This window comes from Corvus hawaiiensis, chromosome 28, assembly GCF_020740725.1.
Source record: "Corvus hawaiiensis isolate bCorHaw1 chromosome 28, bCorHaw1.pri.cur, whole genome shotgun sequence".
Lineage (NCBI taxonomy): Eukaryota > Metazoa > Chordata > Aves > Passeriformes > Corvidae > Corvus > Corvus hawaiiensis.
The window spans coordinates 5,003,514-5,025,078 of NC_063240.1; the positions used below are offsets into that span (position 1 = coordinate 5,003,514).

Here is a 21,565-nt window from a genome sequence, read left to right on the forward strand (position 1 = left end):
TCCAGCTGCCTCATTTTATATAACTTTGACTTTTCGCACCCTCTGGGCTGGCAGTGCGTGTCCCTGTCTCCGTGGAGCCATGGGATGGGGTCCGGCCCCTCCGTGCCAGGCTGGAGCCCCAAGGCCTGAGGCTGTCGGGCCCTCGCTGATGCTCTGCCTGTGTCACACTCCAGCACTTTGTTACTTCATGTTCCTAAACTTTCCATATGTTCTGGCTAATACCCATGAAAAATAACCCACTTTGAGTCAAACCCTCCTCTCTGTAGTCCTGTGCTGTAGCTGTGGGGCTGGATGTGGCATTCTGCATCCCGTGGGAGGAGGTGCAATTCCCATCTCTCCATGAGCTCCCTGAGGAGCACAGTGCTTCCTTAGGGATCTGGTTCTTACCTGTATGCTCAGCTCTGCTCAAACTCTTGTCCAAAAGTCACCGGGGCCTGAGGGGCGACACAATCCCCACCTGGAGCTGCTGTTGTGGCTCTGCTGGCCCCATCCCTGTGGGCTGTGCTGGCATTAGGCTCCAGCGTATTCGGCAGGCGTTTGCACAGCCCTGTGCCTCCAGGGTTACCGAGGGGGTCCTGCCGGAGCCGGGGGCTGCTGAAAGGAACCACTGTTGTTCCGTGAAAGGCTAATGCGATTTGTAACAGCTGCCTCTCCGCCTGTGCCTGTGAGAGCTCGGCCGCGGGGGATGCGTTGCTGCCCCGCAGGAGTGAGCAGGATCATCGCTCCGGGGTTGGTTCCCTGAGTTCTCTGGGGCCCAGCCCAGGCTTTGCATCCATCGCGGGCATCCCCCTGCCCTTCCCTGGCCCCGCGGACGCTGATCGGCTGCTGGCACGGGCGAAAGATCGACCGGGGTGGCAGCGATGGACGGGGTACCCATGGGAACAGTGGCGGCTCCGGGGGGGCCGCGTCCTGCCCCGGCTCCCCTCCCACCCCTTCCCACAGCAGAACCCCCCAGCCTGGCCCCGGGCCGGGCCGTGCCCCAGATACAGCAGAGCCCGTGTCGGGGGCTGCCCCTGCGTCCTCCCGCACCCCGGGCCGGCTCTGCCCGGGCGTCGTGTCCGGCAGAGGAGGGGACTTCCCTGAAGCTGCCTTTAACGGGAAAGCGCTGACGCGGGGAAAGCGGGGGCTGTGGCAGCGGGAGCGCGCCGTGTCCGCACCAAAGGGCTCTTCCAGCTCCTGCCCGGAGCCGGGGGACGATGCTCCCTGCGGAGAGAACACCCTAAACCCCGGCCTTCCGCACGCCCTCAGCACCGCTGAGTGCCAAAAGGGAATAGCTGCCAGCGGGAACCCCAAAGCAGGAACCCCAAATCGGGGACCCACTCTTGGCTGGGGGCAAAGCGAGCACCGGGGCGGGGCCGGGAGCGGGGCTGAGCCTTTTGTGTGTCACAAAGCCGGGCCCTGCCCCTGGGGCTCACCCGGGGAACACGGGGATGTGCCGGGGTGTCCCCAACGGAAAAGATCGGGACACCGGACATGTGCGGTGCCGAAGCAGAGTCCAGGCCGGAGCTGATAATGGGGGCTGGCAGCCCCTCTTGCTGCAACCCTGTGCGGGGCCGGGGCGAGGATGAGGATGAGGATGCTCCCGCTCCCTCCCGACCCCGCGGATCCCCAAGCGATGCAGCAGCGGCTGCTGGGGGGCTGCCCGAAGGGGGTCGGGGGCTGCAGGAGCGGGTGCGGGGCTGGGGGGTTGCCCGAGACTGCGAGAGCGATGTGGGGCTGTCAGTTGCCATGGAAACCGCTGGGTCAGAGGCGGCGGGAAGCGGCGCGTGACGCCATCGGCACCGCAATGAGCCGTGAGCGCGGGGGCGACATGGGGCTGGTGGGCTGGGAGCCCCCGCATCGCCCCGGCCCCCACCAAGGACCGCCGGAACGCGGCGTCAATCCCGGTGACCTTCGCCAGCAGCTCCGGGTCACCTCCCCGGGTCACCCGCACCGCGGCTGGATGGAGCAGCCCCGCGGCCCTGGTGCCGGCTGGCGTTGGACCCCCTCGACCCCCTGCCCCCAGGGCCCCCCACAACCCCCCACACCACGAGCTGTTGCCACAATCCTCCCGCTAATCCCGGGTGGCTTTTCCAGCATCGAGTCAGGGTTATGTGGATAATCCATATGTTTGCAAGGCGAAGGCTTTGGTATATCCACTGTTAATCCAATTGGCAGTGGCAGTTTGGTGCCATCGGCACAGTGTCCCGTTGGGGGGCGGGGGGACGCTGCTGCCCCAGCCACCGCTCCCCATGGTTGGGAACTCCCGCAGGTGCCAGAGCCCTGGTCCCAACCCCCCCCCCGCCAGCTGTGGGACCCAGCTGCCCTCCACCCTGCCGAAGGAACCCAGCCAGGGAACATCCACGTGTTTATTTGCGTTTCAAACCACAGCAGCTCCAGCTGTTGCCCGACATATTCGCAGTCTGGAGATCCCCTCCCTGCTCCCCCCAAACCTTGGCTGCAGCCCAGGGCTGCGCCTCCTGGGGTGGAGCTCGGTCCCCACTGCACCCCTACCCCAACACCCCCCTCTCCTCCAGTCCCTGCAGTATTTACAGCCTCTGCACGCCCAGAGCCACAGCCCTGGGCAGACCCCCCCCTCCCAGTCTGTCCACCCTCAGGCTCGCTCACACAGACCAGTGGTGCAGGATGGTGGGGTGTCACAGGACCCCTATCACCCATGAATCCCCCCATGAGCTAGGGCCTGCTGCCCCACAGCAGCCTCTTCCCCCTGTTAAACCCCTTGATCTAGTGCCCCCCAAAGCCCTTCGGCACCATTTGTCCCTCCCCGCTCCCCCCTACAGACATCCACTTCCAGAGCCGGAATAAAAGAACCCCTCGGAAATGTCAGCACCAGTGTTAGAGAGAAAAAGAAAGTCAAAAGTGCTTGGAGCTGCCCAGCCCCACAGCCTGTGGGGGCAAAGCCCCTCCAGCTGCTCAGGTGGGAGCAGGGTCCCATGCCAGGGGTCCCACAGACGTCTCAACTGGCTCAGGACCAGCGTGGCTGTGCTGCTCGAGAGTAAATCCAGCCCTGTCCTGCCATCCTCTGCAGAGGGGCCCCAGAATCACAGAGCCCCCCCAAATCAGGGCAGGGGCATGGGGCCCCCAGCAAGGCACCGGGGCTCAGTCCTTAAACCTGCGGCCTGCCTGCATCTTCTTGTAGTACAGGTCCACCTCGCCATCCGCCGTCCCGTCCCGCTCGGCCGGCTTCCTCCGCAGCGTGGAGTCGCGGCTGGCTGTGGCCAGTAGCCCCTCAGGGGGGGCCTCCACCCGCTCCCCACCACCTCCTGCTGCCCCCGGGATGGCAGCCAGGCTGCCATAGCGTGGCTCGTCCTGCTCCATGTCGCTGACAGAGGAGCCAGGGGAGACACCGGCACTCTTGGCTGGGCGGAAGCCATGGAAATCCTTCCCCACCTCACCCAGCTCGTAGGTGTCTGGCCCCTCTGAGCCCTTCGACCCAGACTTCCACTCCCAGGGCCCATTGCCTGCAGAGAGGTGGACAACAGGGTGGTGAGGGGCGTGGGCATCGATGGTGATGATGCTGGAGCTGTCCCGCTCGGAGGGCGAGCGGTACTGCGAGGAGTCAGAGCTGGTGGAGGACGAGGACGTCTCTGAGTGCTTGGGGGTGACAGAGACAAGGCTCTGCTGCTTGGACATGGCGATGACCTGCATTAGGCGCGGGGGGTTGGCCACCCGCTGCGCTCCCCCCTTCTCCGCCACCATCACCCACTTGGCCCTCACGGCCGCCCCGCTGCCGGCCGCGGCCCCGGCGCCTGCCTGGCTCTCCTCGGGGATGTGCACCAGCTGCGAGGCGCCCGGCCGGGGCTGGATGAGCACACGGGGCCCCATGGCCGCCCGCTCGGCCGAGCGCGCCTGCACCGTGGGGTACAGGGAGGGGGGCACCTCCTCGCCGGGCTCCCCCACACCCCGGGCTTGTGTCGCCTCCTCCGCCAGCGTCATGCTCCGGCCCTCCAGCGACTTCTGCTTCCACTCTGTGATGAGCTGCTTGGAGCGGGAGGCGTCCACGGGGACGTGGATGGTCATGTGCCGCCGCGCGGGGTCGTCCATGGAGGGGGTGTTGACGCGGGGCAGGGTGTTGCTGAAGGTCACCATGTTCTCCTTGCCCATGGGGCTGCGGGGGGCCAGCAGGTCCACGTCCACACTGGCCCGCTTCAGGCTGCCCAGCGAATTCTTCTCACGCGGCACCGGCCGTGCCGCCTCCTCCAGCCGCGCCTGTGGGTTCAGCTCGTCGGTGCTCACCGACTTGTTCTGGTGGTAGACGGAGTCATGGCCCCGCTGTGTCAGTGCCCGCAGCGCGTCCTTGGCTGGCGCCTGCGTCGGAACGCGCTCCGTCGGGGCACGGAAGTTGCCAACAGCATGGAAAGCCTGTGGGAAGGGCAACCATAGAATCCTAGAATGGTTTGTGTTGGAAAGGACTTTTAAAGGTCATCTGGTCCAATGCCCCTGCTACAGACAGGGACAATTTCCACTAGACCAGGTTGCTCTGAGCCCTGTCCAGCCTGGCCTTGAACACTTCCAGGGATGGGGCGGCCACAGCTGCTCTGGAGAGTGGGGAGTCAACATGGCCCCCCCAGCCTCCCCCACCCCCCTCCCTGGGCCACGGGCAGGACCAGCACCCACCAGGTACGCGGCAATGCCAGAGCCGATCAGGAAGCCCACGTAGACGTCAGCGGGGTGGCTGCGGTACTGGGTGATCTGGGTCAGGCCACAGATGCCGGCGGCAATGGCAAAGGCGAAGACCAGGATGGGCTTGAGGAGTTTGGTGCTGTCTGAGATGATGGAGTTGAAATACATCTGGGGCAGGAACAGGGTGTTAGTCACAACCCCGGCCATGCACACAGCTCTTGGGTGCATGTGGGACTGCAGGTGCCTGCACCCACACCCAGCACGGGCACAGGAATATCAGGCAGAGCTTGTCTGTGCCAACAGGAGAGGGACACAGCTGCCCGTGGCACAGGACTGGCATGTGCCAGGCAGTGCTGGGAACTCACCGACACATAGACGGCAGCGAAAGCCGAGAGCGTCGCGTGCTGGGATGGGAAGGTCTTCCTGCAGGGAGAAGGGACATGGTTGCGATGGGGCAGGAGGGCTGGCAGGGCGGCACAGGGCTCCCCTAGCACGTACCTGGCAGAGAGGATGGCGTGCTTGTCAGTGCCTGAGCAGATGTCCTGGGTGATGTAGGGGTTGGCGTCGCAGGGGGTGCCCAGCAGGGTGTAGTTGGGTTTGCAGACGGTCAGGAAGAAGGGAGCGTGGTAGCCAGTGGCCAGCTGGATGACGTCCGTCACCAGGGCCGTGGCACAGAGTCCAAACACGTGGACGCCTGGGGATGGCAGGAGTGGGACAATGGGTCACCCCCATCCCATGTGGGGCAGCCAGGATTCACCCAGCCCTGGGGCACCTGCTGGAAAGGGTCTGGTGCAGTGTCCAGGGTCTGGGTGGGGCCGTGCTCCTGCTATCACAGCCAGGGTGGCCCCAGGTCCCCCCCAGCCCCCAGGTCCTGTTCAGGCTGTGGCACAACGTACCCACAAACCTGACGGTGCGGCGCAGGAAGGAGTTGAAGTTGCAGCCACCGGCATTGATGCTGCCCTCGGCACCGGCGCGGCCCTTCAGCCGGGACTGCAGGCAGTACACCATGCCCTCCCCGACCATGATCTGGGAAGGAACCGCTGGCTCAGGAGGGACTGGGCGGGTCTGGGATGTTGGCAGAGCTGCCCAACAGATGCTGGACACTGCCAGACATCAATCCCCAGCTCTGCCCCGACCCCCACAGCGGGACAAGCCCGGACGCACCGAGGCAGCAGGCGCGGCGAAGGCCAGGCTGAGCAGCATCAGCAGCGGGATGAGCTCCTCGTTGGTCTCCACGTAGGGCATGGAGAGTGCCCGGTCATGGCACTGGAAGCCCACCTTGGCCGGCTTGAAGAGGTCCGTCAGCTCCAGGAAATAGAGCGTCACGACGGAGGAGGCCACGATGGGCAGCTGTGGGGGAGAGAGTGGGGACCAACGTGCCCCCGGAGCGATGGCACTGCCAGAACGGGACACAGACCCCCACCTGCCGTGCCAGGGCCCAGGACAGAACCCCCTGCACAGCCCCCACCCCGTGCCCACCCACCCCACACCCACCTCCACGAAGTAGAAGCAGGGCAGGAGTGTCATGCTGTCCTTGGGAGCGTGGGCTTTCTCCTTGGGGGGGATCATGGTCCTGGGCAGGCACAGGGGTCCCACTGGGCTGTGCCTCCACCCTGTGGGGGCACGAGTGTCACTGCGTGGCAGGGGGATGGGCAGCCCCGGTGACCCCTGACCACCCCTCCAGTTTCTGACCCCCGAGGGGGACGAGCACCCCTGTGCCACCACCCGGCTCTGCAGGGGTACGGGCACCCCCTGTCACCCCTGGTCAGCCCCAGGTCACCCCACTGCCCCCGCTCACCAGAGACACAGCCGGAACTGGGGGTGCCAGCCCCAGGGGCTGTGACAACAGGTGGGGCGGAGGCTCGTCTGTCGCGACAGGCGGTCACTACCGCGACAGGCGGCGAGGCTGCTGCGGAGGGCGTGCAGAGGGGTTGTGCCGCCCGCAGAGCCGGGCCGGGGATGGGGTTCCCCGAGCCCTCCCGGCCCCAGCCCTACGAGATTGCACCGAGCCCGGGCTGCGAAACGAGGGGGGAGGACAACGGGGATGGAGCCACGAGGGGCAACGGCGAGGGGCAATGAAGGGGGGGCAAGAACGGAGCATTAACCGGGGGTATGAGCGGGAGGGCGGGGGGCTCAGCGGGGAACCTCCCCTTCGCAGGGACCGTGCCGCAGCCGCGGGCGGGGGTCGGGGCCGAGAGATGGGAGGGGGTGTCGGGGGAGGGAGGAGCGGCCCTTTGTGCCGGTCCGTGTCCCCCACTTACCTCAGCGGCGGCCCCGGGGCGCAGCGGGGCGGGGGGCGGCGGTAGCGGCGGCTGTGGGGGGGATGTCCCCGGGATGCTCCTGCCTCGGCGGAGCGCGGGGAGCGGCGGCTTCCTCCGCCCCCGCCGCCTCCTCCTCCTCCTTCTCCTCCTCCCTCGCCCGCCGCCCCCCGCTCCGCCCCGCCGCCCCCGGCCCCTCCCGGGGCGCCGAGCCCCCGCCGAGCCCCCATCGAGCCCCCGTCGGTCCAGGGATGGGGGTCTGGGAGGGTCTGGGGGGGGGGGTCGGGAGGTCGGGGGGGATCGAGGCGAGACAAAGGGCCGGGCGGGGCCGAGGACAGCCGTGGGACCGACCTCCCTCCGCACCGCTCCGCACCCCGGACCATGCCCAGGCACCGAGGGGCTCGGGGGGTCCCGGGGCCGCCCCCAACCCGGGCTGCCTCCACCGCCGGCCCCCCGATCAGCTCCCCTGCCCCCGTGTGCTGCGGGGGGTTGTCCCCCGCCCCGAGGCCCCTCTTGCCCTGCAGAGCCCCCTCCCTTGCCCTGGGCCTGTGGGGACTCGAGGGGTGCCCAAGCGGGGGTCCCGCATCACGGGGGTGCGTGACCCCTAAACCCAGCGCCCCAGAGCTCTGCCAGCCCTCACCTGGGCTCTGTCGGCCGGGGGGTACCTGCCCTGCCCGTGGCACCTGGGGGCTTCCCGGGGGACTCGGGGCGAGTCCTGGACCCACACTCATGAGTAGCCCCAGGGACAGTGCCGGGAGCCACCCTCAGCAGGAGCCTTGTGTGTCCCACACTTGGGCCTGGGGAGGTGGGTGCAGCTCCCTTTTCTTTCTAGAGCCTCCTGGCACCTCCTGGCAGAGGCAGCAGCACCCCAGCCCCATCTGCCCCTGTCCCCCCGCTCTGCAGAGGATCCCGGCTGTGCCCTACCCAGTACCCCACCCTGTACCCCATTTCCTGCACCCCACACTCACTTGTTCCCCCCAACCGCCCACTGCCCACCCTGTCACGGTGCTGTCCGCGATCTGAGCAGCCCTGGCTCCACACGGTGCCCTTATTCCATTTTTGGCCCTAAGTGGGCAGAAATCTCCCGGCGTATTTAACATCTAAATCCCGAATCCCTGGAAGCTGCGATTAAGCTGCTCTCCCTGCGGAAAATCCCTGTTTTGAGCCAGACTCGGCCGCCTCCCACAACACCACTGACCCCTGCCCACCATGTGCCACCAGCACGTGGGGACAGCGGGGAGGCGAAGCGATCACTGCAGAGGGACTCCTGAGCCTCCGGGGACCCCCAGTGCCCGGCCCCCTCCTCGCCGATGAGTCCGGCCAGCTGCTGACCATGGGTCCATTGGCTTGGGGGGGTCGGAGGGTCAGAGGTCGGGGCGATGGGGCGTCTACGCAGCCGGACAAAGGGAATGCGGCAGCTCGGAGCTGTAAAGGCTCGTGGAGCAGCAGGAGAAGGAGAGGGTGGGCTCCAGCCCCTTGTGGGGTGTCCCCAGGAGCCCTGCTCGGTCCCGGCTGCGCTGTGGGTGGCCACGGTGACCACGGTGGCCACGGTGGCCATCTCGACAAGAGACCTCGAGGCGCGATGTGAGGCCCCGGGAACGAGCCCGGGCGGGAGCTCCGGGCGGGGGCTCCGGGCGGGGGCTTCGGGCGGGGGCTCCGGGCGGCTCCGGAGCTCAGGGACGCGCGGGAGCCGAGGCGGTGGCTCCGCTTAGTGGCACCGGAGAGAAAGGCAGAGGCGACCGGGGCTACCACCGCCACCGGCATCCCGGACACCGCCCCTGTCGCTGCCATCACCCCTCCCATCACCGCCGCCCCCAGCCCTGTAGGACCCCCCTCGGGGCAGGGATGACCCCGCTGTCCTCGTCAGCCCGAGGGCTAACCCAGGGGACGGGTTTGTATCCCTGGGCACCCACCGAGCTGACACCCAGCACCCAGCGGGGCCGGGCGGGGCCCCCTTCTCCTGCGGGGGGCGGGGCCGGGATAGAATTTGCCGGAGCCTTCATTTGCTAAGAGCCTGAACTTTTTCGGCATTAAAAACCCCGGCGCAGAAATCCCCGGCGGTGGGTGCCAGGGCCGGCAGCTGGGCCGGGCTGTTTCCTCCTCCCGCGCTGTTTGTGCCGGGAACTCTTGACCCCTTTTATAAGCTGAATATTTCAAAACATTCAGCCCACGCTGCGGAAACCCCCCCGCTCCCTCCGCGCCTTCCCCCCCCCGCCCCCCCCCCTCCTTTCCTGCCCCAAACTGGACATAAAAGCGAGTCCCAGCCGCAGCCCCGGGTGAGCAGCGTCCACCCCGCAGCCCCTGCGCGCTCCCCAAAACTCCTGCACACCCCGCAGCCGGGCAGAGGCATCGCCGGGCTCTGCAGCCATGGGGCCGAGTCCTGCTCCCGTCCTCGTCCTCGGGCTGCTGCTGCTGCTCTGGGCCCCAGTGCATGGTGAGTGTACCCCCTGCACCCCAGGGCAGCGGCGTCCCCAGCGCGGGGGTTCCTGCCCAGCTCCCCAGTTCCTGCCTCCACCTGCAGCCAGGTGCTGGTGCAGCCCACAAGGAGGGGTCCAGGGATCCTGGGAAGGGACCAAAGGACACCCCGTGCCCCTCAGCTGACCCAGCCTCTCTCTCCTGCAGGGCAGCCCAGGGGACGGATCCTGAGGGGCTCCGTAGCCAAGCCCCACCTGAAGCCGTACATGGCCTCGCTGCAGATGGACGGGCAGCACGTCTGTGGGGGCTTCCTCATCGCTGAGCAGTGGGTGCTGAGCGCTGCCCACTGCACCGAGGAGACGTGAGTGTGTGTGGGGGTCAGTGCATGGCTGGGGGGGCTGCTGGACTCAGGCCAAATCCCACTCCATAGCCTCAACCCCGGTGTCAAAGCACGGGACTGAGCTCCCACCTGCAAGGAGGACTGGGCAGGGGCTGCAGGACCTCTTGGAGCTCCCTGGGGGGCTCTCCAATCCCCCACAGCACCCCATTTCCATGGCTGGATGCAGTGATACCCCCAGCTGTTTGTCCCACACTCTGACTCTCTTCTAGGGATGGCAAACTCTTCCAGGTGCTGCTGGGTGCCCACTCACTGACGGAACTGGAGCCCCACAAACGCCTGTACCAAGTGCGCGCCCAGTTCCCCCACCCTGGCAGCAACATCCACAACAACAAGGATGACCTTCTTCTCCTCCAGGTGGGCTGGCGGCTGATGGGACCCTCCTCCCCACCAGGCACAGCCCCGTTCCTGCAAATCCCACTGCCCCTTGGGACCCTGCAGGGTCACTGACTGGCCAGAGGAAATCCTCATGGTCAGGCTGGACCTGGTTGCCTTGTCCATCCCTCCCTTGTCCCATGGGACCATCCCTGCTTCCCCCACCAAAGACCTTTGAGCTGTGTCCAAATGCCTCCATCTTCCTCATAGCTCCAGCTCTGGTCTCTGGCTGCATCCTGGGGCTTCATTCAGGAGGCGAAGCCCTGAGTGTGGCTGAGGCCGGGGTGGTACCGGTGTCAGGGCTGGGCTCACTGTGCCCTGCTGCCCCTGTGACCTGGGTCCCCGCTGGATCTGTGGCAGCTGGAGGAGAAAGCGGAGCTGAACGCGGACGTGCGGGTGCTGCCCTTCCAGCGGGAGGACAGGGATGTGGCGGCCGAAACGGTGTGCGAGGTGGCCGGATGGGGCACCATCGACCACAGTGGCCGCCGGCCGGACAAGCTGCACCAGGTGGAGCGGCCGGTGATCAGCCGCGACGTCTGCAACCACCGCACGCGGCACGACGGCACCATCACCAAGAACATGATGTGCACCGACTCCCGCAGGATGGACACCTGCAAGGTACCACACACCCACCACGGAAGCACCGCCGGACCCCTGGAGAGCTGGGAGGGAGCAAGAGGGGACAATGCTCAGAGCCTGGGAGAGGGGAGGGGCTGCGGAGCAGGAGGGGACAACATCCCTGGGGTGAGGAGGCCCTGTGCTGGCCACTGCAGAGCAGAGCACAGGAGCCGGGAGGCAGGAATGAGGGGTGGGAGATGGGCTGGGGTGTCCAGCAAACCCTTGGCCATACTGATGAGCTTTGGTCCTGCAGGGAGACTCCGGTGGCCCTCTGGTCTGCAACGGGGTGGCCGAGGGGGTGGTCACGGCCGGCTCCCGGGTCTGCGGCAACTACAAGAAACCGGCCATCTACACCCGCATCGCCCCGTACGCGGCCTGGATCGACAGCGTCATGGCCTCTGCAGACGAGGAGGGGGACACTCGCTGAGGGGACCGCAGGGACCTGCTCCATGCCACGGCTTGCGGCTGCCAGCACGGCCAGAGCACCCACAGTGCCGCCCCGCTGCGTGCCAGGGGCTCCCACCGCTGCCCACCCCGCTGCCGGAGCGTCCCCCCACGCCAGGAGGGAGGGCTGGGCCAGGGGACTGGCGAGGAACTAAGGAAGGGGGTCCCTGGCCCCCCACTCACAAAGCGCAGGGCCCAGGTGGGGGAGAATTGGGGGTCACAGCCCTCAACAGGCTTTGCTGAAAGTGCCCAAAATGCTGCCTGCGACTGCTGCAATAAAGTGATGATGATTCCTGCAGAGCTGCTGGGCTGGGGGAGTGGGGTGCATGGGGGGAGGTGGGCGGGTCTGCGTGGGAACCCCTGCCCGGGGGCACCTGGACATGGGGTGGGACATGGTGAGGTTGAGCCCTTGGGGAAGGTGTGGCCTCGGGTGGGAGCAGGGGACGCATCCTGCAGTGTGGCCGCGATAGGATCCAGATCCGGGACCTCCCGCAGGGTCATTGTGTGAATATTTGGGAAAGCAGGATCTGCCTGTTGCTGATATGGCAGTGGCAGCTCCAGCTCTCACGGTGGGATCGGTGCTGGAACCCAGCAGGATTCTCACTGGGACCCTCTTGTCCCAGGAGCTGAGGGGCAGGGCAGGGCAGAGCCCCCACCTTCCCACCACAACCCTGGTCACCCCCAGGTCCCTGCTCTCCCACTGCCCTATCCTGGAGGGAGCAGGGCCAAGGCACAAGTGATGTGATCAGGACAGCAGCACGGCCCGGGGCACTGCCAGACCCTTCCAGTCCCATCCCAGGAGCTCCGTGGTCAGCAGGGGGACAAGGGGGACGCGAATTTGTCTCCATCCCCCTGCTGTGCTGCTGTTCCCTGTTCCAAATCAAACATTAAATAACCCCAAACCTGTTCTCTAAAGAGCTCACAGAGAGCCCGGTTTGAGTTTTACTTACAGGGGAAAAGAGCCTTAATAAGGTGCAGTTTCCTAATTAGCCATTCGATTGTCCCTAATTACCAGCAGAGTAGCGAGGGGGAGAGGTCTGTACAGCTCTTACAGCTCTGTGCAGCGAAACATTCGCTGGAGTCAAGGGATGAACTCTCTGTCACCAGCTCCAGCTCTCAAGAATAATGAAATCACGGTTCCAGAGGGAAAGGAATGTACTAAGACTGGCTCACTCCCTCTCTTAAACGGTCTGTGGGGACCTGGAATTGCTGGCTGGGATGCAGCAGCACAAGGCTCCAGGCTCTCCTCCCTAAGAGCTGAAGGAGCCGTGGGAGAAGAGCAGGCCCAGATCACCCCCAGAGGGCTGGGGCTCCACAGGCACAGCCACGCTGGCTCCAGGAGGTTGTGCTTTCCTGCCGGGCCAGCAGCAGCTGAGGGGGCCAAGAGAGAGCAAAAGCCCAAAAGGATTTTTGGCTGCACCAGAAACGCTCCTCCTCTGGCACGCTCAAGTGTCCAGCTCTGCCTGAAGCTGGAGGTTTACACAACCCCAAGGATTTGATGTTTTTTCCTCGAGTGTCCATAAGGCGAACCTTGAAAACATCCATTTCCCCTTCCCCTTTTTCCAACAATGGTGGTTCCTTTCCTGACAGATGCTCTGGCAGCCCTCCCGTGGCTCTGCTGCCCTGGCCCCACACTGGGTGGCCACGTCACACCACAGACATAAACCACACGGTTCTGTACAAAATTCAGAGGACTTTTATTTACAACAGCAAGAGGCAAAGGGAGAGTTCACTCCAGGCAGCAGCACTCACATTCCTGCTCCCATCCAACACTGATGGGCACTCAGGAGCCAACTCCTGTCAGAGGGGCAAGTTTGCTGAGGGATCAGGAGCGCCCAGCCCATGTGGCACTTCCCAAGCAGCCAGAGGCACAGGATGGATGGGAGGTACCAGGTGTGCTCCCCTCAGCTGGGACTTTGTTCCTCACCAGCCACCCCATCACCACTCTGCCCAAGCCAGGGCAGCTGCCAGGACGTGGCTGCTCCGCTGGCACAGCCCCGAAACACAGCCAGGCTCTCCCCTCCTGGGCCCCAAACGATGGGGAAACCTCAGGCATTCCTTTCCAGCTCTTCCCTGCTAAAAGAGGCAGAGCTCCCTCAGCTCTCTTTTTCAGCACAGCTGAACCAAGGACGAGCAGCAGCAGCTTTCCCAGCATGAGGGAGAGGAGCTGCCACTCCCTTGTCCCAAAACCTCTGTGAAGGGAGCCCCGTGCAGCTCGTGGCCCCCACTGCACCCCGGGAAGGGCTCAGGAGTAGCTGAGGGGCATCTTCCTCCACAGCCCCCCACACAGGCAGTTCTTGATCCAGCGCTGCTCCCACTGCTTCACTGCTGTCACCTTGTTGGGCGACTTCAGCATGGTGACACAGCCACACCTGGGGGGACATGAAGGGTGCAGCCAGCCCGGGGGGCAGTGGAGAGCCAGCACTGCTGGGGTGCTGCATGGATCACACAGGGATCTGGGTATCCGTGGGGGAAACCAGCTCCTGTCATCTGCAGGTGCCACTTGTGAGCACCAAAACCAGCTGAAACCAGCGAGCAACGATCCCGCTGAGGGCTCTGCTGAAGCTGGAGCCTGGCAAGGAACAGCCCCAGCTGCTGTTTATCCATGAAACAACTAACAGTCATCTCACAAAAATGAGCTGCTACAGAGGCTTTCTATTAAAACCAGTAATTAAAGCTAATTCAATCACATGACTTAGATGGATGTTTGTTCCCTGAGCCATTATCCTGAAATCCAGGCTCTCCGTGAGGGTGGATGAGTAGGACAGCATGAAATGCGAGGCTGGTGGAATGATGACCCCAAAATGGGAGCAGGGACAGTGGGGTGGTTCCTCCCTCCAGCTCTGCTATGACCACACAGGTGCTTTAATGACCAGACCCACAGAACCGGGCATCACATACAGGAGTTGCTGTAGGGTCTCCTCCAGGTCAGATTAATTTAAGAGCCTGATCTGACCTGTTTGATTTTTAACCCAGGGCCAGGCTGCAACAACGCCACACTCTGACAAAGATCTGGGTGTCCCAGATTGAGGACACCTTAACCACAGCCACAACCAGCCTTGGAGAACTCCTCAAGGGCACAGGAGAGTCCAAGTCCTGCCCAAGCTCCACTGCAAAGTGTCACTTACCTGGTACAGGACTTGCATTCCTCTGTTGGGTACGCACCCAGGTGCAGCCGCCTCAGGTGGTCAATTTTGGGCTGTCCAGGGGCCCTGGGGAGGGAGAACAGGACCTTCCTAGAGTGTCACTTTCCACAAGCTGCTCCCAGGACAGGGAGCTGCATCCCACTGGCCAACATGGCAGACGCTCTGGCCCACTTGCCCACCCAGTGCCACGAGATTCGTGGTCACAATGACACAATTAATCACATTAATTAACGGGCTTTTTCCCCCCATTTGCTATCACTTTTCAGTACTTAAAATTCCCAGCCCATCACAAGCCGAGAAACGGATTCCAGCAGAGAGGACAAACTGCTCTTGGGTCCCAGCAGCACAGAGATAAGCCAAACCTCAGAGCTGCCAAGCCCCCTTCTCACCACGGCACTGACTTGTTCCAGGGGCTTGTACCTGACAAAGGCATCGAACTGGGAAGAGACAGTGTGGCCAACGAGCCCGGGAGCCTTCCCAAACTGCAGCCGGACCAGCTGCTTGTTCTGCAGCTTGCTGATGATGCCGTCGTTGATGGGCAGCCAGTCAATGTTGGGAATGAGCAGCTGGCTGGGCAGGAGGCAGCACTCGTCGATCAGGGCATCGTCAGGCTCCGTGATGTGATTTTCCTCACGACCTGCGTGGGAAACGAAGGAAAGAACCCGTGTGACCTTTCCATTTCTCCTTCAGAGCTCCAGAGAGCTGCGTGCAGCCTCCTCCTCCACTGCCAACTCAGCCTGGAAAACAATAACCTTGGCAGCTGCACTTGCCCTTTCTGAATGTGCCAGACCCCCTCGGAGTCACGTCCCACCCCGCTATTGCAGGAATTACAGTTCAGGGAACCGACCACACTCACAGCACAGCCAGAGCTTGGTCAGGAGCCGGAAGAGCAGGGACATGCTGTCCTGGGTGTCGGAGGTTGCCGTGTAGACAGGGAGGCAGCTGGGCTTCAGCAGCCCCCAGATGCGGATCACCACCATGAGCTCCCGGAACATGCCGAGGGACGCGCCGTCGCGCAGGAAGCTGTGCCCGGGGCGCACCGGGGAGCCCTGCGGGGGGACAGTGGCATGGGTGGGGCTCACACCGGCTCAGGTGGGGCTCACACCGGCCCCAGACACCCCACTGCATCCAGACAGCTCCTGCTTCCAGCAGCACACACCCTACGGAACCTGCTGCTGGGGATGGCAGAGGGTGACCTGAAGGTGACGCCTCTGCAGAGCTCCAACAGGAGTGTCCCCAAGTGTCACCAGCCCCACACAGGCATGGGAAGGGCCATTCTCTAATTCTGCTGTTCCTTACTCGTCCCCAGTGCTCATGCTGACAGGGACGTGTGGCCCTGTGTGCCCTGGCTAAAGCTCCCCAGCACTGCCCATGGGTGTTTGTGTCCTCTCGGCGTGTTCCCGGCACTCCAGGTCTCACCTGGTTGGGAAGGCTGGCCAGCAAGTAGAGCACAAAATCCCCCACCCACTGGATGAGCTGCTGCAGGGACTGCAGTGTCGTCATCTCCAGGACAAACTCTTCCGTCTTTAGGTTAATCATCACCTTGTCAATGTCTGGAAGAGAAGCAAGACACTGCCTGCCTCAGGAAGATGGATCCAAACCTCACACCCTCCCTGCGGAGGTCACCCTTCTCCTCCTCCTCAAACCCAGGAGTTACTATGAGACTGTGACACCGTAGGGAACGATCCAATCCCAAACCTTGGGAAGGCAGCGAGGGATGCTGTGAGCAGTCAGTACCTACATCCGTGATCTTGGAGCAGATCTCGGTGAGCCGGTCCCCGGGGCTCTTGTCAGGGGTGTTGAGGAAGTGCGGGCGCAGCAGCGACTTCAGGGTGCAGCTGATGGCGATGAGGAAGAGCTTGGCGTGGTAGTCACACACACGGGCGATGGTGCTGGAGGAGAGCTTGCACAGTGACGCCTTCATGGCAACGATGCGCGTGGAGAGCACCTGAGCGACGGGGAAACGCAGCAAAAGGCACAAGGAAAGGCAGAATTAGCATAAGCTCATTAAAGCTGCTGCTCTGCTTTATTCTCTGCTCTCCCTTTCTGCCACAGGAGCGACAGGAACGGTGCACGCTGCACACGTGAGCGCTGCGCTGGGCACGTGCTGCTGCTCCCAGAATCTGCCAAAAATAGACTTCACCGTCTCACCCCGAGTTTCCAACAGGCAGAGACCCGCTGATGTCAGTGAAACTGAACGCTGGTGACATGGAGGCTCTTCCCAGCTCCATCACTGCCCGAGCTGGGCACTCAGAGAGCACAGCCAGGCAGAGCCACCCGTGTCCTGAGGACTGGCACTGGCTGCTCCCCCCTTCAAGTCCCTGAGCCCCCCCGTGCCCACCCTGGGAGTGAACCCAGAGCTCCCACCCACTGACCTGCTGCAGGGCCGCGTTCTGGCGCATGTACTCCTCGTGCAGCTTCTCCACCAGGTTCTGCACCATGCTGGGCTGGACGTGGAGCAGGATGTCCCACCAGTCGTAGCCGGTCACCATGCAGTACTCCAACAGGAACAGCAAGTGCCGCAGGGACATGTTCATGTCCAGCACGTGGCCCATGGAGGGGGAGATGCGGAGCATGCTCAGCTGAAGGGAGGAACCAAAGGAAAACCGGCATCAGGAACGGCCTTAAAATCATCCCACAAAACTACAACACAGCAAGGGGCCTAATGCAGCTGACTCCTGGCCTAGTGACAATTCCTGCAGTGACAGAGTACATCCCTTCCCAATATGGATCTCGCAGCTGGAATTCCCACTGTTTTCCGAGCAACCCATCATCCCTCAGAGAGCCTGGGTGAGAAATAACCCCACCATAAAAGAGCACCAACCTTCCCGTGACTGTCCACACCAGCCAGGGCCAGCGATGTCCAGGAGAGCTGCATGGCCTTGAAGTGCACCAGGGGCCCCGCAGTGCGCGGGCGCTTGAGGGTCGGCTCGTCCACGGGGCGCTGCGAGGAGGAGCCGTAGAACACGGCCATCATCTGCAGGGACAGCCGGTGCACGATGTGGACGCTGCCATCATGGAAAGCCAAGGCCAGGCCTGGGGACAGGAGACAAGCAAGGCTAAGCAAGCAGCTCCTCCCGGCACAGCCTGAAGCAGTGGCCACCACTGAAGCCCGTGGAGAAGCCATAAGGCTGGGGACTCACAGCCCCGCCATCAGCATTTCACGGCCTCTCCCCATGGAAACACAACGGGATGGCAGGGAAGATGCCCCGTTTGAAAGTTTTCTTTCAGCATTCCATATGCTTTGCTCCCATTCTTACTTCAGCTACAGCTCAGAAGGTGAAATTTCAGGCAAAAGCCACATGTTTAGGAGGAAGACAACAGGAACTCCTTACCCAATCCAGGGAAGAACTTGGTGTCGTTCGCCACCTTCAGATCAGTGTTGGTCAGGGAGATTGGCAGCTTTGGCAGCGCCACGGCCGACACCCGGTCCAGGTCGTTGGTGGCAGACAGGATTCGCCACTTCAGGATCATGGGCTGCTTGTCTCCCACTTGGGAAAATGAGCAGATGAGTGAGACTTTTGTCCCAGCGAGATCAGAAAATCCTCCCCCCATTTCTGCCCACACTCCCCAACCAAGCAGGATCACAGCTCAGGCACTGACTCTTCATTCCACCTCACTGGTGTATTTCCCATCTATTTCCGGGACATTTCCCTCGTATTCCCCTATTTTTTTCACTGAATTATACAAACAACATGTTTTGCTAAATCTCTCTTGATGGAAAGCTCTGCTGAGGGTGATTAAGATCGTTATATACAATAATCCTTTCTATTTCACCAAACAAACTGTGCCGATTAATTCTGTTCTATCTGAGATCAGGTGGAGCCCAGGCAGCCTGGGCAGGGGATTAATCCAGCTCTGCTGCTCGATCCTGGTCCTTTGGGAGGCTTTGCTCCACTGGCAGCAGGAAGAGCGGCTGCGCAGCAAAACACACAAAATGTCTTTTATGAAGTGAAAGCAACAACCAAAGCCCTTCCTGGAAACAGCAAGTTGCTGCCTATGATGCAAACAGACAGAATGGACTGAGAATACCTGAAAATAAACATGGGATTCTGAATAATCCCATATATGGGATAATGGATGTGAGAAACTGTGCTGCTTTTTTCCTCAGACCAAGCTCCTGTTCTTAAGAGTCCCCAGTGCAGACACTCACCCACGGGAGAGATTTGCTGGAAGATGTTGTTGACGGGGAGGCCCTCCTTCCTAAGGGACCAGCACTCCACGATGCTGTTGTTTTGGTTGGAAGCACAAAGCAGCACCTGCGGAACAGAGCCCCCCACATGAGCGTTACAACGCAGAGGGCACAGCCCTGGTCATTCCCACCCTCCATTTCCAGGGTCCTGCTCCCAGTCAGGTCATGCTCCACCAGCAAAAAGCAGAGGTTGGAATCAATGGGAGGTGATGGTCAGGTCCCTAACTCCAGCTGCACCAGCAGCACTTCCCAGAAGGGCAACTAGGAATGCCAAGGGTATTGCAGGACATGCTGGTCACCCCTGAGGACGGCCAGGTGGAGCAAAGAGCAGCTTCCCACCTGCTCTGACATGTCCCGAGCCAGGAATTTCAGGTGGGTGATGGCCGGGTACTTGTCCTTGCGCGCGGGGTCCGTGGTGCAGCGCATGAAGAGGGACGGCAGGATCTCGGTGTCGATCTTGCACTTCTCGTTCACCACGCTCACACAGACCTTGTAGAACTGCACGGGGGACGTGCTGCTGCCATCGGACGTGGCCACCACGATGTTGCCCCCGCCCGTGAAGGCGACGTCGGCCAAGGCCACGCGGCAGCGGAGGCGGCACAGGCTCTCGGTGGCCGTCAGCACCTGCCCGTTGGGCTTGAGGAGGGACACGGTGACCAGCCCGCTGATGGTCACGGCGATCCAGCCCTCCATGGGCTTCCCACCGAACAGCGTCAGCGACGGAGAGAATTTCACCCTGGAAAACTTCTCGCCGAAGTTCGAGGCTCCAGACTGTAACAGAGGTCAACAGAACGTAGGTGTTTGCCCCCAAAATTTGTGCCTGCGGAGCTCTTCTCGTGGGAGAGGGGCAGGATTTCTGTGGGACATCCCAGGAGTTAAAAAAACACAAGCAGGGAACTTGTGCTTGGCAGCTTTGGGCTCTCAGAGTCTGCAGAAGCAAACACGTTTCCAAACAAGGAGCTCATCTCCGTGTCCAAATCCCCAGATCAAACCTCAGCACCCAGAAGGCATTTCCTCTGAATTACCACTGGTAAGGAAAGAACTGCTCTATTGCCATGCTCCAGCCTGGAACTGAGGTACCAGACTGAGGGAGACACATTCAAAACACCAAGAGAAACAAGGATCCAACCCCCCTCAGAATTCAGCAGGAACCAGGAATCTGCCTTCTCTTTGGCAGGAAAAACTCCTCTGATGGACTTGCCCAAGGCCAGGAGGGAGCCCAGAGCACGGAACACAGGCAGGATCCTGAGTCCTTTGCAAAGACCTGAGCCAGCATGGCAGCCCACATCCCCCGTGGAGCCAGGACAAACCTTTTCCACGTGCAGTGCCAGCTTGACGCCGTTGTGCAGCCAGGACAGGGCCACCACCGGGTCCCCCTCCACCACGCTGCCCACTGTGTTCTCCCAGCTGTTGGCCAGGTGATCCGTCATGCTCCAGCACTTGATGTGGCCATCAGCGTCTGCCGAGAGCAGCCTGGAGCCTGTGACAATGACACTGCATGGGAACAGGGGGAACAGCCAAAACCCTCCGAGGAACCGCACCCCATTGCTTTGGGACAGGCACAGCACGGGGGGGACACAGGGACAACGAGGAGGGATCCCAGCACACCTGACTGATCCCACTCCAAACACGTGATGACTTCAGTGTGGCCCGAGTTCACGGAGTAGACGTCCCAGGGGTGCTCGGTGTCGATGATATGGACCATGTGGGTGAGATCTGCATGAACACAGAAGTGACTCCCTGTGCTTTGTCACCAGCCACCGTTTCTGAGCCTCAGAGCCACAGCTGATGCAGGGAAAACATAAAATATTCTATAGAAATGATTTGGGGTAGGGTAACAACTGTGCTGGGAACTCAGTGAGGGGCCAGACACTGACATGGAGCTGCTCCTGGTTTAGGAGAACCAAACCCACTCCCAGGGAACAAGCGTGTGTTAGACACTGCCAGAGGTTGAGGGATGGAAAGAAAAGGAGGAGTAGCAGCTGGGAGCCTGTCAGGGGCAGGGCAGAGCTCCGGCCCAGCGGATCCTGGACTTTCCCAAATGCACCTGGAGCTTCCAGGAGGGATTTCCCAAGGGGCACGCGGTACCTTTCTCCTCCTCATTGCGGAGGTCGGTGGTGAAGGCGATGAGGTTGCGGCAGGACCAGGCGCACACGAGGGGGATGGAGGGGCAGTGGTTGCTCTTGGGCTTCTTCTCCCACTCGCACACGTACGCCAGGTCCATCCCGCCGGCCCGGCCCCGGAGGGGACACGGGACAGGCTCGGTCCTGCCTGGGGGCGACACAAGGCCGGTCACACCGGGACCGGAACGCACGGCCCGCGGGGACCCCAACCCCAGAGGCCATGGGGAGCGCACGGCCCCCGCGACACAGGCGGGGACAGCCCCACACCGGGAGAGGCCCCGGCGGCCCCGGGGGGAGGCGGAGGGAGCGATCCGCGGGTACCGACCCTACGGCGGGCGGGGAGTGCGGGTGGGATGGTTCCGGGGGGGGAAACTCGGGGTAGACACGGGGAGGTGCCGGGAGTTCCCGGGGCTCGCGGGAAGGTCAGAGGAGGGTCCCGGGACTGCCACAGGAGGGTGCCCGGCGGTTCCGGTCCGGCCGCACTCACCGGCGCCCGCCGCTCCCCAGGACCCCGCCGCACCCCCGTGGGCTGCCCGTCCCGCGCCTGCGCCGCGCGCTCAGGCACGGCCACGGACACCCCGGGCGGGGGCCCTTAGAGAGCCCTGCAGTGGCTCTAATTTGCATAGCAAACTACCCAGAACCCACCGGGCACAGATAGCAAATATAACTTGTGTTTTTCGGATATTTGGGGGAAATACAAGGGAATTGATGGTATGAAAGACTGGGGAAAACTTGGGGAGGCTCGATATGCAGTCAGCGTCGAGCCACGCTGCAGTCACCCTATGGTGATTATATTGTCTTTCCGGACCTTTAAATAACACTGAGGGTGAGTGGGGAGTTCGTGCTCGCTTCGGCAGCACATATACTAAAATTGGAACGATACAGAGAAGATTAGCATGGCCCCTGCGCAAGGATGACACGCAAATTCGTGAAGCGTTCCATATTTTTCGCACCTCCTGGCACCCTCCTTTTTG

At 62.7% G+C, this 21,565-nt stretch overlaps 3 protein-coding genes and 1 non-coding gene across 6 annotated transcripts; 2 read left to right on the plus strand and 2 right to left on the minus strand.

Annotated features, from left to right (window-relative positions):
• Positions 1-2,334: 2,334 nt before the first annotated feature.
• On the minus strand, positions 2,335-7,012 carry PLPPR3 (phospholipid phosphatase related 3). 2 transcript variants are annotated; one of them, XM_048288172.1, is made up of 8 exons: positions 6,885-7,012; positions 6,118-6,236; positions 5,788-5,973; positions 5,520-5,649; positions 5,122-5,317; positions 4,989-5,046; positions 4,618-4,791; positions 2,335-4,362 (listed from the first exon to the last, which is right to left on the minus strand). In XM_048288172.1, exons 2-8 carry the CDS (start codon positions 6,190-6,192, stop codon positions 3,100-3,102), a joined length of 2,082 nt encoding a protein of 693 aa, XP_048144129.1. In that variant the 5' UTR covers positions 6,193-6,236; positions 6,885-7,012; the 3' UTR covers positions 2,335-3,099. The 2 variants fall into 2 exon arrangements, with proteins under 2 accessions (XP_048144129.1, XP_048144130.1); XM_048288173.1 differs by lacking the exon at positions 6,885-7,012 and adding an exon at positions 6,422-6,735.
• Positions 7,013-9,145: 2,133 nt separating this feature from the next.
• Positions 9,146-11,428, plus strand: LOC125317965 (complement factor D-like). Its single transcript, XM_048288284.1, has 5 exons — positions 9,146-9,315; positions 9,504-9,657; positions 9,906-10,050; positions 10,429-10,686; positions 10,940-11,428. The coding sequence occupies exons 1-5, from the start codon at positions 9,249-9,251 to the stop codon at positions 11,111-11,113; spliced, it is 798 nt and encodes a 265-aa protein (XP_048144241.1). The 5' UTR covers positions 9,146-9,248; the 3' UTR covers positions 11,114-11,428.
• Positions 11,429-12,808: 1,380 nt separating this feature from the next.
• On the minus strand, positions 12,809-21,102 carry MED16 (mediator complex subunit 16). Of its 2 annotated transcripts, none has more exons than XM_048288098.1 (15): positions 20,917-21,102; positions 20,557-20,739; positions 20,077-20,184; positions 19,779-19,948; positions 18,808-19,239; positions 18,430-18,535; positions 17,612-17,767; positions 17,101-17,312; positions 16,652-16,858; positions 16,014-16,224; positions 15,696-15,829; positions 15,133-15,325; positions 14,697-14,913; positions 14,259-14,342; positions 12,809-13,502 (listed from the first exon to the last, which is right to left on the minus strand). In XM_048288098.1, the coding sequence occupies exons 2-15, from the start codon at positions 20,690-20,692 to the stop codon at positions 13,376-13,378; spliced, it is 2,493 nt and encodes an 830-aa protein (XP_048144055.1). In that variant the 5' UTR covers positions 20,693-20,739; positions 20,917-21,102; the 3' UTR covers positions 12,809-13,375. The 2 variants fall into 2 exon arrangements, with proteins under 2 accessions (XP_048144055.1, XP_048144057.1); XM_048288100.1 differs by having other exon boundaries at positions 21,079-21,096.
• Positions 21,103-21,432: 330 nt separating this feature from the next.
• On the plus strand, positions 21,433-21,539 carry LOC125318032. The gene has a single exon (XR_007200256.1). It is a non-coding gene; the product is annotated as a U6 spliceosomal RNA (small nuclear RNA).
• Positions 21,540-21,565: the final 26 nt, after the last annotated feature.

Excerpts from the sequence above, each read along its gene's own strand:
- PLPPR3 (XM_048288172.1), bottom strand. The coding sequence starts at position 6,192 with ATGATCCCCCCCAAGGAGAAAGCCCACGCTCCCAAGGACAGCATGACA. Across the intron at positions 5,047-5,121 it reads CACGCCATCCTCTCTGCCAG|GAAGACCTTCCCATCCCAGC; the intron begins GTACGTGCTAGG and ends TTCTCCCTGCAG. Across the intron at positions 4,363-4,617 it reads CTGGCATTGCCGCGTACCTG|GCTTTCCATGCTGTTGGCAA; the intron begins GTGGGTGCTGGT and ends CCCTTCCCACAG.
- LOC125317965 (XM_048288284.1), top strand. The coding sequence starts at position 9,249 with ATGGGGCCGAGTCCTGCTCCCGTCCTCGTCCTCGGGCTGCTGCTGCTG. Across the intron at positions 9,316-9,503 it reads GCTCTGGGCCCCAGTGCATG|GGCAGCCCAGGGGACGGATC; the intron begins GTGAGTGTACCC and ends TCTCTCCTGCAG. Across the intron at positions 9,658-9,905 it reads GCCCACTGCACCGAGGAGAC|GGATGGCAAACTCTTCCAGG; the intron begins GTGAGTGTGTGT and ends ACTCTCTTCTAG.
- MED16 (XM_048288098.1), bottom strand. The coding sequence starts at position 20,692 with ATGGACCTGGCGTACGTGTGCGAGTGGGAGAAGAAGCCCAAGAGCAAC. Across the intron at positions 20,185-20,556 it reads CCGCAATGAGGAGGAGAAAG|ATCTCACCCACATGGTCCAT; the intron begins GTACCGCGTGCC and ends GTGTTCATGCAG. Across the intron at positions 15,326-15,695 it reads TGGCCAGCCTTCCCAACCAG|GGCTCCCCGGTGCGCCCCGG; the intron begins GTGAGACCTGGA and ends GTCCCCCCGCAG.